Source organism: Epinephelus lanceolatus, chromosome 19 (assembly GCF_041903045.1).
Source record: "Epinephelus lanceolatus isolate andai-2023 chromosome 19, ASM4190304v1, whole genome shotgun sequence".
In the NCBI taxonomy this organism is placed as follows: Eukaryota; Metazoa; Chordata; class Actinopteri; order Perciformes; family Serranidae; genus Epinephelus; species Epinephelus lanceolatus.
This window is the reverse complement of record NC_135752.1, coordinates 15310817-15325713: the sequence shown is the minus strand read 5'-3', so window position 1 is coordinate 15325713 and position 14897 is coordinate 15310817. Positions and strand designations below refer to the sequence as shown.

Genomic DNA, 14897 nt, shown 5'->3' with positions numbered 1-14897 from the left:
TAGATTTCTAAATAAATATTCACCTCGTCGCAAGATAGACCTACTCCTGAAAAACTCGTGCGCAAGGCTTTTTGTCCCTACGAGGCCGCTGTCATTTACCCGACGGGAGGGGTGAGCGAGTGAGCCCTGCAATCTAGAATCTGACCACTGATGTTACTGTTTTCAACCCATTTTACACACTGGCCCTTTAATGCCAATTGTCTACTCAACTTTTCAAGTCAAGTGAAATTGAAGACCTAGGGGTAACATTACTGTACTGTGGAAACCTGAAGCTCCCAGAAGTTATATATATATATATATATATATATATATATATATATATATATATATATATATATATATATATATATGTGTGTGTGTATATTTTTCTCTCAGACATTCGTTTGACATCAGCAGCATTGAACATTCAGAACACTGCTGACTGTATGAGGATTAATCCCATTACAACAATATATCCATACATTATCTAGCCCTAGTGCGAACAATGGAAACTGTTTAAAATAAAAAAGCTCTTCTATAAAAAAGATCTATTCAAAGCCTATAGAAACATCTATGTGTGTACAAAAAACTATCTTGTTCAATTTACTTAGACACATAAAGTGACTTTGACATATATTACATATTTTTGTGTGTATATTGTATACATATTGTAGTACCCTACATGTACATTATGTATGTACAGCACACTGACGGTTGTCTGCAACGCTTTACCAAACTGTGTTAAGTTTGAAACAACAGAGTTTGCTTCAGATGGAATGGTTTAAAAGTGTCACTTCTCAGTTGCACTCAGTCTCTTAGACTTTATGAACGCCATCCCATGCGTCCTCATGTGAGTGTTCAAGTTTCCCTCCGTTTCAAACATCTTACCACACACTTTGCATTTGGTATTTGGGGTCCCGTCTGTAACGTCCAGCTGGTTCTCTCTCTGACTCTCATCGTCGTCCTTGCCCCGTCCATTGTATCGGGCGAGGCCCTGCGGCTCCTTCAGCCGATGGACAATGAAGAGGTGTCGGGCCAGCGAGCGGTGGGAGGTGTAGCACAGGCCGCACTCCTGACACTGGTAGGACGAGCCATCGGACTTGTGCTGGGGAATGTGCTCGTGAAAAGCTGCAATGTCCTCAGTGGTGAAGCCGCAGACGGCACACTTGTGAACTTTTAGGATGTTCACCTTGAGCCTCTTCAAGGGCTGTGAATCAAAGCCCCTGGAGTTCAAGCTTGGAGACCCCTCATCCTCTTCTGGCTTCCTTTTGGGGCTGAGAGTCTGTGGAGGAGATAAAAATGATAGCTTAGGGAGAGACAGAAGAACCATGAATTTTACTTGTAAGGTAAAAAAAAAAATCTTTAATAAGTGTATGTCGGCAAATGTGTGCCACAGTACCGTTTCTTTGTCAGGTGAAGTCTCAGTATGATCAGAGCTGACAGTCTTCCCCTCTGGGTCTTTGACTCCATGCATCAGATGAATGTGCTGATCCAGCAGCACTCTTTTAGTGAATGGCTGACTGAGAGCAGGACAGTGCCTATCACAGTACAAGAAAATAACAATTATAAGCCCTTATAAGCTGATATTGTCTCCTTTTATTTCTATACATACAGTTTTTCTTGCACTTGTATTATATTTAAGTATTTTCACTTTGAGTTGCACTGTATGTAAGCCAGATGGAGAATAGTTCTTGATCTGACATTACTATAGAGCCAATAAGAGGTCAGGATTGATGGATCGGTCAACAAAATGTAGGACAACACAGGAGGCCGCTGTTCGTTTTGTGTTTCTTACGGACAGTCAACACTGGTTTCAAGGCAAAGTTGTTCTCTAACTGTATCCAAGTCATTATTGTGGTAACCATGATGACGAAGATTTCCTAACCCTAACCAAGTTTAGTGTGTTAAGATCCACATTAGCTAAAGCCCTGATGTCAACTAATCTTACTGGGGTCTGAAAGAAAGTCATCCTTCGCCAAGTCATTTTTGTACGTAAACCTAACCAAACCTTGATCATAGTGCTGTCAGATCAGAAAACACTTGTATGTAGGGTCTGGTGGGCATAGACAAACATATCTTGACGTTATATTTGGAGGATTAGTGGGTTTGTGTACTCACGGGCAGGTGTAGACCTTCCGCAGTCCCTTGTGTTTGAGACGGTTGTGTCGGCAAAGGCTATGGGAGGAGCTGAACGACTTGTCGCACTGTCGACATGGGTGTTTCTTCAGTATCTGCAGTGTAAGGAGAATGCATGATATGTTTATGGATCATGTTTCTACTGTTGTGTGACTTGTGGTGAAATGTAACTAAAACCATTTACTCAAAAGTAAAATAAATCAAAGGTACTTGCACTTAAACCTCTACTCCACTACATTTTGGAGAAAAATATTTAACTTTTTTTTCAATTATTTAAAAGCTATTACTCCAAGTTACATTACAAGATAAAGATTTTACCTTCAAAACATAGGAAGAGCTAATGAAGTATGATACCTTATTAGAGATTAAACACGCCAACAGCGTATACAGTTAGAGCTAAAAAGATTAGTTGATCAATCATCAAGATGATTGTCAGAAAATTAATTGAGAAACTTTCTTGTAACTAGCCAACTACAACAGTGATACGCTGCTTACACTTTAATAAATCTGATGATATAATGTACATTTGTATACCAGAGAATTTTCTGCACCGAGCACTTTTACTTTTAATACATTCAGTACATCTTCCTTATTATACTTAGATATTCTATTTTAATAATATTATTAATGCAGGACTTTTACTTATAACAGAGTATTTTTATAGTGTGGTATTCTGAATCTGAATACTTCTTCCACCACTGTAAGACTTACAGCATCAAATCTCAATTTTTTTCCTGTGTGTTCTCTCGTGGCAGCATCTCAAAAAAGAGCATGTGACAAATCATAAACTCATAATGTGAATGGTGTCAAACAATCACCTTGCCATGTTCACGCCTCATGTGAGCCACAAAGACCTCTCTAGAACTGAAGAGGGTACTGCAGTCTCCACATGTGTATCCTGAGCTGGCAGGGTTCTTGATGTCTGCTGAGCCACTACTGTTTGTTTTCTTTAGAGGTGAAGGTGAAGGCTTCTTTTCGCTCTTGTCTTGACCGTTGATATTTCCTCCATCTTTGTTATTGTTGTTATTACTGGGGCTGTTGCTGTTGGTGCTATTGGAGTTGGTGGGTTTGGTGCTGAGAGGGAGATTAATGCCCAAGTTTGGTGGACCCTCGATGGTCTTCAGGGTTCCATGGATGGCCTGGAAAGGATCCACACATTCAGACTGAATTGTAACTAAAAAATTATAAAGCACTGGTGTGTGAAACATATTACAATCAGTACTCATATAATTGGCCTTGAAAGTGTGAACAAAGATAGCACCTTTTCCCAACATACCTATTCATACATTCAGAGCATGAGGTTTGATTTCAGAGTTATTAAGAAGCAAACAGCTTTATATATAGAAAACAGAGTTAATTGTCAAGCATCCCTTAAGTAACTGCTTTTCATGCTCACCTTGACATGGTCCAACATGAGCTGTTTCTGTGCGTAGTGCATGGAGCAGTCAGGGCATTTGAACACTGACACTTTATGATTGATGATGTGCTGGTCGAAGTGCGTGTAAAGCAGGGACTGCAAGGTGAACACGGTATCACACATGGAACACTTATAGATCATCCTGAAAGACAGAAAAAAACATCTGTAAAAACCCACTGCAAGTTCACTGCAAAATGTAAAAATGCATATGAAAAGAGAGGACAGCTGTTACTTGTGCAAACTATTCACATAAAGCTATTAACATTCAGTTGCAGTTGTGTTCTTACACCTCATGTCTGTATCACTAAACTAACCATTTATATTAGATTGCTTTCAGATCGTTTTAGATTGTGATCTGAACAAATTATTGGAAAGGTTGGTTCAGTACTTTAAATACGGTTTTATATTGGATATTTATTTAGCTTTAAGCTTGATGTACAACCAAGGCCAAACCTAGACAGTGGTAAAAGAACACCTGCTCCTGAGTAGTGCTGATGATGGGCAGCAAATCAGTGAAAGGTTGCCATGTGGAAAAAGCAAACCCAATTTAAGCCACCGTGTCTAAAACCCACAAATCCTGCTACTGATGAAACAGCGAGGATGATTTTCCTTTGAATAAATGAATTGGACGAGGGTATTAGGTTATGTTGGTGTGTGCCGATGTGAAAAGAACAGTGCGAAGATGTGTGTTGACACTTCTTTGAGGAAAAAGCTGGTGTCTTCTGTGCACTGGACACTGTTTTTATTCATTTATATATTGGATTTAATTTTGCATTGAATCAAATGCTGTGTACTTCAAAATGTACATTTACAACAACATTTGGAATAATATTCTGTCTGTCTAAGAGAATATAAAACTGAAATACATTTGGTTTAGATTTACATTTCACATCACAATGTTGACCTACTTGGGCTCTCCTGCCTTCATTCCTGGATGCTGTGTGTTCACATGAGAGTGTGTTCCAGGTGCAGACTTGAAGGCCATGGGGCAGAGAGGACATTTAAAGAAGGTCTCACAGTGAGAATTCTGGATGTGAGATTTCACAGTTGCAGCATCAGCGAAGATCACACTGCAGTGGATACAGCTGGAGGGAGAAGGAATAAGAGTTTGCAGAAGTCAGATTTAAATAAGACTTTAATTGACTGAAAGTCAGTTTAACTTGTTCCTCAGAGAGAAGCACTTTGGTGTTTCTAACTTGAGATTGGCTTTTTTCATTTGTGTGATTGGTGAGCCGATCCTGAGTCAGTACAAGACACAGACCTTTCTAGGAAAATACTCACTTTTTTGTTAAGAGTTAGATCAGAAGCTTGAAACCACTCTCCTGTCTGTCCATTAAAATGAAGTGATCAAAACTCCAGCAACAGTTGTAGTATAAAGAACAATCTTACTGTAAGACCAACATGGTTCGGCTTGGGGCCCTCTGCAACTCTCAGATGTACTCATCATGGAAAAACAACACCATACCATTTACCCTTACCCTTTTGGCCACAAGCCAAAATGCATTGGTCTTACAATGAAGTTGATTTTTAAACATTAAGTGTTGCTGGAGTTTTTACCTCTTTAGACTAATTTCCCTTCTTCACACACCTTTGAAGCTGGTGAAGTTGTACCAGTAACCTCTGCCCATGAAAAATCAACCTACAGCCAGGACAGTCCACTTAGCTTAGCATAAAGACTGGAAATGGAGAATCGGCTAGCCTAGCTCTGTCCAAAGATTGAAAACCAACACCTGTGGAGCTCAGTAATTAACATATTACATAATGTTTGTAGGTGGATATTTTTTAATCTTGCAAAGACCCAGCCAAGCTGTTATGCTAAGCAAAGCAAAGATAACCACCTGCTTAGAGTGGTATTAATCTTTTCATCCAACTCTCTGCAAAAAAACGGAAAAGATTTCCAGACAGGAATGCAAATATAACATTGCAGAGTTTAACTTTAAGAACAAGATGTTCATTTCAGAACATTTTTCGTTGACCAGACTCATAATTGAACCATAACTGGTGAGTTTTAATGGCTTGTATCTGGGGTGAGTCCACATAAAAACTGTGGCCATACAATCACTTTTGGTTAAATGGGATTGTCAAGCTGAGGCAAACATAATGTAATAACTGTAATTAAAAATGACATTGTAAGTGGTCCTACGAAAGAAAAGGGAAGACACTTAAGTCTGAGTATAGCCTCTTAGAAAGAAGAACGCTGCTCACTGCATACCATGAATTTGTTTTCTGGCAGATTTGACTATCCCAAAGAAAAAACACGGTTTTAACAGAAAAATATAGTTTGGACATTAAAGTTGGAAAAAAGCACAAGGAACTAAAATTCAAATTAATAATGTTTTGATTTTAATTGAGGTAGACTGACCGGTAGCCAACTCTGCGGGTGTAATGCAGGCAGTTCTTTGTGACATGTGATTGGAAGTGGACAGAACGGCAGCTGGCGCCACACTCCGGGCAGATGTAAGGAGACTTGTGCTGGTGGATTCGCTGGTGTGACAGAAAGCTGCACTGATTTGGGAGAAGCATTTGGCAGATGGTGCATGTTTTCTAAAAAGAGGAGATAAAGAAAATCATCAATTGCATTTTTATCACAGCACTGGAACAATTGTACCCAGAATATGAGCGTTTATCTTTGCATTAAAGATACTGTTATGTATTAAATGTTATGTTTCAAGTGGATCCAAGCTGTAGAAGTGCTCCAACTATGAGTCACATAACATTGTCAATGGAAAAAATGAAAGGGAACCAGAGGCTTCCCAAAATAGCCACTGCCACCACTAAACCACTAAAAGGCCACTAAATAAAATTGAACCATATTTTGTAGCAGTTCACACATTAGATACACACACCTGCCCACTGGACTCCGGTGCCTGCTGATAGTGCATGGCAAGTGAGCTGTCATCTGGGAACATTTCATTACATTCAGAGCACTTCAGGCTGTGTCTGCACAGTTTCGATGCATCATCCTCCAAGGGCATGGCGGCCACAAGAGGAGCACTGCATGAAGCTGAAATCACTGTACTTTTGGACCCTCCACCAGCAACTCTGACAGGGATTTGGCTGGTGGGCGCTTGTGCTTGGGAGGGGGAGGTGGTGCCAATGATGCTGGGTGGGCCTGGTGAGGGTGATGTGGTTATCATCTGATCTGCAGGAATGGGTTTTAGGATAAGATGTGAGCACTGCATGACAACCCCTTTGTCTTTGTGGCCCCTGGCATGAGACAAAAGGCTGCATTTGTTGTAGAACACTAGGCTTTTGGAACAGTGGTTGCAGGTGACCTCGATCCGCACACTGCGACGTTCATAATGATGTGTCAGGCTCCTCTCAAGAGCAAATGAATCTCCACACTCAAGGCACTTGTAGCCACGTGAGGGTAGAGAGATACAAGCTGAGGTTGGTGGGGAGAGGTTTGGGATGTACACAGGGACAGGATTTATGCTACTCAGGACTTTATTGAAGGCGTCCACTACAGAGCTTTGAGAGTTGGTCAACACTTGAATCCTAGAGACTTTCTTTGAGGCTCGGCCAGCGAGAACTGTCTGATGTTTGACATGCTGTGATTGTTTGGAGGAGGACAGGGCCTGTTGGAGATCACAGACAGCAGAGGATACTGCCTGGGGCAGAAGATTGAGATTACTAAGATGGACTGTCTTTGGCACAAGTTTGGCATTAGCCAGACTGGAGGCAGGTACCATGACAGTCTGTTGCTGGATGGCATTAGCAGCTTTCAAGATGGCACTGCTGGCGCTTTGCACTGATGCAGCAGGGATGACTGTTGCTTTGACAGTGGTGTTGTTAGCTAGCTTCAGGTTGATGACTTGGGAACCAGCTGTCTTGACTGCCGAGACAGGCAGGAAAGCTGTCGCCACAGGTTTTATTGTCATTTGCTTGGTTATTTCAATTGAAGGACCTCCAGTGGTGGCTAATACTGTGGTTGGCAGAGAGGGCCTTGTGGGGGATGAGAAAATTGCACTGGTGACAGAAAGGCTGTTCTCTCCTTTTTTCAGACAATCAGGATCAAACTCCGGTACAACTCGGGTGACAGTACGCTTGATCTGGCCGGATGATGTCTTGATTGTTTTGATCCTGACTTTTGGGATAACTGGGGTGGTGTCTGTGCTTGAATCAGGGGAACCTTTGCTGCTCCCCTCACTGATGACACTAGAGGGGCTGTCTGGTTGTCGTGTTAGCAGCCTCTTTGCAAACTCTAGGGCTGACTCCTGCTCATGTGGCTTCTCCAGAGCTCTAGGACTTTTATTGGCTTGGGTGGATTCTTTCTGTGTTGTAGGAGAATCCAAAACACCCAAGTCAGTAGCACTAGCCTTTTTGGCACTGAGGGCTGCTATGGCTGCTATACAAGATGAAAGTTTTGCAGAGGACTTAGCTTTGACTTGAGAGATACTGACCACATTAACAGGCCCTGTTGGCTCTCCAGCCTCCTTGCACCCCTGACCTTGAGACTTGAGGACAGTTTCCTTTAGTTCCCCCTCAGGTAAACTTGATTGAGGGGGCTCGTTAGACTTGGGACCTGCCTGATTGCCATCGGTGCTCTTGTTTTGATCATTGTCCACTGATACAGGAGATTTGGAATTCTGGTCCTCTGTCTTAGTAGTGGACCTAAAGAACGACTGACCTTCCTGCTTGTCCATGGGGTCATCTACCTCAATTTTATCATCATCAAACTCTTCAGCACTGGAGATGGGGCTGAACTGATTAAAGGTAGATGATTGGTTGTTAACTGGTTGTCCCTCCTCCCTTGGCGCTTTCCATCCGTTCTTGGTATAATGAGTACTTGATTGTATTGCGGGCAAGAAGCCATTATGAAGTCCATTGCCAATGCCTACAGAATGAGGTTGGGGATGAAAATGTCCATCCTTCTCGGATATGGTTCCACCATGTTCACTAGTGTCCGTGTTTCGGATATTCTTGACGATGACACTAACACCAACATCATGTCCTGTTGAGGGGTTTTGGGCCTCATCTTCATTGGTAGTCACCCCACCACTAGGTTGCTTGAGCTGTCCGTCTTGGTCATCATGGGGGCCAGATTCAATAGCGGCTTTAGGATCCACCATATCGGGGATGTCGAAGGCCGCCAGCAGATCATCGAAGTCCGGCGTCTTCATATCTCCCATGGTCCTACTCCTGTTCTGATGTGGAGATCACCTGGGGAACACAGATGGCATACCATGTTTACTACAGATTGTTTTCAAAAACATCTAATGATATGAGTTTTTCAACATACTATGAGAAAGGGGGTATCACATTTTGCAGTGAAAGTCTTTATACTGTCTGTGCATTAGTTGTTTGTATTTGCTTAATGTAGCACAGCAGAATTCAGTGTAATCACAATCTTATTAATGTTGCTGCAATATACTGTTTTGTATGAGATAGTAATGGGAACCAAAAAGATGGTTTTACTTATTTCTCTTTGCCAAAAAAATCAGCATATTGGATCAAAGATCAACACAGTGTCCCATTACAGTTGATCCCATGTGATCTGGTGTTGAATGTTTCCAGTGACTTACATGGTAATCTGCTTATTAGATCATGATATGTCTTTTGTGTGAAGCTGGTATTTTGGTTTTAGGGTTGTATAAAATAAAAGCCAATAATATTCATAGATCATAGGTTTCATAATGACAAGGTTTATATTCTTGCAGTTTTCTCAATAAACATCATGGACGGCTACACAAACTACTGTAACATCATTCTAAGTCTGTCATTTGTCCCAAATGAGGCTTTTTCATGGTGATGGGAAATAATTAGGCCATTCATATTGAGAACAGAATTTGCTTTGGTTTGTGCTAAATTGGTAGTATTTGTAGGGCAATCAATGCTCTCCAAATTTGCCATTTTGAAGACTAAGGCCATGGTAATATGATCATGTTCATGAATATAAAAGTAGAAACAGCTGCTCTCGACATTTCTTAACACAGTTGTTTAACAAATTTCTTAAAGTAGAGAAAATCATACTCTGATTGCTTGTAGCTTGTTAATTAAAGACTTTTTACAGGGTTCATCCCTGTTGCATTCAGAAGAATAGACATCTTAAGCACAATACTGTAAATGTACTTACTACTTGTATAGTGTCAGTATTGCCAAACTTGGCCACAGAGCAATATATCTCCTTATGTTTTATGTTGTATTAGAGGCAAGAGTTACAAGATTATAGTCAAGATAGATGTTAATGATCCCATATCCTACTTCTGTCTGATGTATGTGATTGAAGATTTTCCTCTTGCCAGGAATACCCAGTAAAACATTTCTGACATACCACTTTTTACACCAATTTATGGCTCCACATGCAATGACTGAGAAAAGAAGGGAAGATAATACTGAATAATAATGTGATGAAACATATTTTTCTGTTCTGGTTAAGAGCATTCATTTTATAGTTGAAACATGTCACTAAGGTGGCTGTTATGTTACAGACAGTGGCATTAATTGAATTCTTGAAAGTGGTTTCTGGTTTATTGTTATTAGGAAAGATCCTAGCTATACACTAGTATGTTACTGTGTCAGAGATTCAACTTTGATTAATAGTGTGACATTATTATATCCAGCTTTGGGATATTTGCATATTTTCTTATTTTTTGTTATTTGGGAAAAAGCCATAGACTTCACAATATGGAGTAGTTTTGTACAGCCCAATTTAATATGTGCTTTTATTATGTGAATTACAGTATGACTCGTGGTGTGTTTGGGTCTACACCCATAAATATCAACTGACACCACATGGTGCACCAGTATCCACATATACAGAAGTATAGCCTGTGAAATACCATGTTAAGCATGACGTGGGCTACTCACTGCTTTCTTGTTCTTGATGTTTAATTCATGCATTAGCAGACTAAGTTTAGCACTCTCTGCTACTACACCGGGGAGCCACTTGCTGGTCCACGTGGGGGGGTCTGTGTGACATTTTAATGACATTAAGTGTGGATACTTGCAAGCAAAACATTTTCTCCTCAGTCACTACATGGTCAGCGTTGCTATAATTAAATAAATAAATGGGAAGAAAAAACAAGAATATACAAGTGTGCTGATGAAATGTATCTGACTTCCTTGCTTCTGTTTTGAATGTATATTTTCTGATTTATAATTAGGAGGATGATGCATCCAAGTTATCAATGCAATATAGAAGATGAGTGTACATATAATAGTAATATTTCTGTCAGTGCTGGTCCTTGTAAGCTGGTTTTGGGGTGAATAAAACATCTTATACATCAATAATACTTAATCTGAGTGAAATATGAAGGGTAAATATGAACATGATGACATGATTGTTATTGTTTTTTTCAATTGTTTAAGCAAAATGTTATACAATAGGCTAATATTCAACATCAGAGAACTTTGCCCCAGGGGCTTATAACTTCGGAAACAAATCTTTATTTTTTTAATGGTGGACACTGCAAATGAGATATGATGGGACTGAAATGCAGTGTGTCTGTATGTGTTATGGGTGCTGGGGACAAAAGGCACCGCCTTGGAGCTGCTCTGCTTTTACAGTACGTGCAGTTAAACCAGTGCTGCTCTTTGATCCAAATATGCATGGTCGAACACATCTGCACACACACACGCACGCACGCACGCACGCACGCATGCACGCACGCGCGCACACACACACACACACACACACACACACACACACATATCTTTTAGGCTCAGCTTTGGTTTCAAAAAGGCACTATTCTCAATTCAATCCAGATGATGGGATGGTTATTATAATGGGATAAACATAAACAAAATGAGAGAAGGGGAGAAATGTTATGGAGAGGGCAGGCGAGAAATGCAGTGAGGGGGTAAAAATGGCTGCTGAGCTGTGTGAAGCTGCAGCAGAGAGAAAGGCCTGGTGGAAAGAACAGCTAGTCACAGCCATGACAGCCAGATCAGCCGGACGTAGAGTGTAAATGAAGGTTAAATACAGACAAATATGAGAAAGACACAACACAGAACCCCTCAAAGCAATAGCAGTTTAATTCACATGCATCATTACCACCTGAAATCCAGATGTAAAGCTGCAATCTCAGTAAAGTGAATGTAGAACAACAATGGTGGAAACATGCAAGTGAATCAGCCACTCCTCACCCTCTTGCCTCCGTCCCTCTCCAGCCACTAGCCAAACCTTCTTTCCTTCCTTCCTTCCATCCTGCAACAAACACAGTCACAACACTGCTAACCCACAAAAAGCCATACACCCCACCCTGCCTGGAGGAGAAAAAAAGTCCTGTTTCTTCCCAACCATGCAAAGGCCCAGAGTACAGGGTCAGGTTACATCCAGGGATCTGGTGAGTGGTGGTGGTCCTGGGTAAGGATCCTCCTTAGTCATTCTCTGCACCACTAGCAGCACACAGACATACAAACAGACAGATGGATCATGCTCTTGCATGTGTGTGTATGTGAGGTTCCAGGCTGCAGATTCACAGACTCCCAGCCAGCCACGTCGCCCTGCCCTCGTCCCTTCCCAAATCTCCCTGCCCCCCTCGCTCTGAGCCGCGCTGCGTCGCACGCCGACATCCAGCGAGCAGCGGCCAGCAGCAGCAGCAGCAGCAGCAGCAGGGTCTCTGCCTGTGCCATGATAGCCAGTGGCTGAGCTGTGAAGGGCTGCCATGGAGCAGCCCTGGCTATCTCTATCCCTCAGTGGAGCACAGGGACGGCATTGTTCCTGTCAGCCCTCCGTCTGCCTCAAACCGGTTTCATCTGGTTCCGGTCACCCAGCATAAAGCCTTGTGCTGCAATACGGCCTCAGAAACACACAGGCAGAAGCAGTGTGCCCACCTCCCAGGAAACAACGCAACAGTTCCACCAAACTACATGTATATTTCTGTAGATTTAGTGAACAAAAGGACCCACAATATTTTATAGACTTGTGACAGCATGGTTAGAGGAGATTCACTACTCTGGTTGCTTGCACTGCTGTTAAATTAGGCCACAAAAATGCACAAAAAGATGGTGTTTGGATGAGCACAGTTATGTAAAGGAAATGAGAAATCATACAATGTTACATGAGGTAAGATTTAAAACAAAATGATGTGCAAAATGGTGACTGATAACAGCAAATGATAATCAACCTATCACTTTGAAAGGAAGAAGTAGCCATAATGGTAGAAGAAGCTCAATCTGATACCTTGGCCTGCTTCTCCCTCAGTGCTTTCACCCTAGACACACTGAAAATGTCTCTGAAAACTATAAACTTTCATGGAGCCGGCAGCAGCATTACAACAAGCACTTTGATATAGAGACAAGGAATGTAAAAACCCCAAAACAGACAATCTGCCATGGGCAAACACAGGCCATACATGCACCCCTAACCCCAGATTTCCTTCAAACACATGCCACCCCTGCCCACATATGCCACCACAGACACACATAAACATGCACGTTCATGCATATATAGAGGTAAATGTGGCATACCCTTGTCAGATTTTTTTCCACTGTGAGAGTCTTCCTGTAGAGGCCTCAGCACCTGCCTTTACTCAGCCCCAACCATTTCAGCCCCCATCCTCTTCCTCCTCTCCTCCTCCTCCCCTCCCCCTCTTCTCACTGTCCTTCACTGGGTCAGTCCTAGATTTTAGTCCCAGTCCAGGCCTTCTTTTCTCCTGAAGCCCCCGCCACCACCACCACCACCTCCACCACCACTACAGCCGTGCATGAAGGGATGGATGGAGAAAGGGGGCAGTGTTCAGCAGGCGAATCAGGCCTTTTGTCTCTGTCTGTGCAGGGGGGCGAGGGGACTCTCCACTCTGGCTCTGGAGCAGCAGCAGCAGCTGGTGCAGAGAAAGAAGAGAGAGAGTGGGAGACGGAGACAGAGGGAGGTGGGGGAGATAGGAAGAAAAGGAAATGAGCAGGAGAAGAGTATAATAAAGCCTTGACTATGTACACTATGTTCCTATTTCAGGCCTGTGCCAGCATAGCCACATGATCGAGTGGCGTGGGATTGTGTTAGTAAACTAGACTCGATCCTGCACGTTTTTCATTAGATAATGTATTAATACTCGAGGCCTCTGTGTAGGCTCAGCTTTGCATTTGCATGCTGTGTATGCTAAGGTCAGTGAGCCTCCAGGGCTGCAAAATGAAGCCAACACGAGGGCCAACAACTGCAGTTCCTTAAATGGCCACTTGAGGCTGGCTCCAAAAGCGAGTCAGTCCCCATAGACCCTCCTGTTAAAATGCTCAACGTTACAGCAGAAATAAACATGTTAACAGCCTGGTACAAAAATGGTCTTAGTCTCCATAGGTAATTTCAACATTCCTGACAAGGGTACAGGGAGTTCATTTTTATATAACTCACCAGTTTACATTTCATTAAGGCTTAAAGTTACACCTAAGTAAAGGTGTGGCCGCTTTGAGTGGCAAGCTGTCTGTTAGGCATCACATCAGCAAATTGGTTAAATCCACCCCTTGCTACTCCCCAGCTTCACCCTCATGTCCAAATATGGTCTCCTTTGGTCACTTCTGGCTTCAAAAATCCAACATAGCGACAGCCAAACTGCTTAACTTGAGGCCTTAAAACGAGAGTCCACATACCGAGGGTGACGTCACGGTGGCTACGTCCAGTATTTCTATTCAGTTTATGGCCTGGTGTCTGCTTTTCTATTGTTTAAGATGGGAGCGTTGTGAACTTTGATGGCAATTCCACTGTCTGTTTTTATTTAGTGCACAAGACAGTTCCAACAAGGATACATATACTGCTCAAATGAATGAATGAATTAATCACACCCATACTATTTCACAAATGCAAACATGAGCATGATTAAATTATTGATGTAGCCCACACAGCAATGTACAGACACAGAAATATCATTAATAACAAGGCCAAAGGTAAAAAGATAGCGTCACATTACAGTACAAGTGGAAGGTAAATTAGTCAACAAAGCACGATGAAATCAAGTATTTCATAACCTACCTGGGAGACTGCAGAGAGGCTTTCAGCTGAGTAAGGCTGTCTCTCTTTGGCCTGCTACCCGTCCTTCATACATTTGGCAGACCTGTCAAAGACAGCCATGAATGCTGCAGCATAAACTAATTAGCCTTCATTATGTAAAGGACCATGCCAGATTTATTCACAAGACAACACAAATGCATTTTATACACTGCAAGGCAGCTGGATTTGTGCATATATATCATAAAAGGCCCTCATGGTGCCTCCTGCCTCTCTACAGTGTGACAGATTCAGTGCAGGGGAGGAGGCTGAGGTTGCTGTGCTCCCCCACCCCTAACAGGCACAGTCACATGACGTCACGTTTTCTCCATTTATGTCGGCTATAAGCAGCAAGAGGAGCTGCTCGAACACTTTTAAGGGAAGCAGAAATATGTAATTCAGATAATCTTGCTCTGTCAGATAGTACATTTCTTTTCTCCGGAT

At 42.2% G+C, this 14897-nt stretch overlaps 1 protein-coding gene across 2 annotated transcripts; it reads right to left on the bottom strand.

The window, feature by feature from the left end:
- Positions 1 to 629: 629 nt before the first annotated feature.
- znf532 (zinc finger protein 532) lies at positions 630 to 13039 on the bottom strand. Of its 2 annotated transcripts, none has more exons than XM_033647044.2 (9): positions 12947 to 13039; positions 6379 to 8695; positions 5895 to 6076; positions 4441 to 4617; positions 3512 to 3674; positions 2934 to 3254; positions 2098 to 2210; positions 1379 to 1517; positions 630 to 1261 (listed from the first exon to the last, which is right to left on the bottom strand). In XM_033647044.2, the coding sequence occupies exons 2-9, from the start codon at positions 8662 to 8664 to the stop codon at positions 770 to 772; spliced, it is 3873 nt and encodes a 1290-aa protein (XP_033502935.1). In that variant the 5' UTR covers positions 8665 to 8695; positions 12947 to 13039; the 3' UTR covers positions 630 to 769. The 2 variants fall into 2 exon arrangements, with proteins under 2 accessions (XP_033502935.1, XP_033502934.1); XM_033647043.2 differs by lacking the exon at positions 12947 to 13039 and adding an exon at positions 11621 to 12011.
- Positions 13040 to 14897: the final 1858 nt, after the last annotated feature.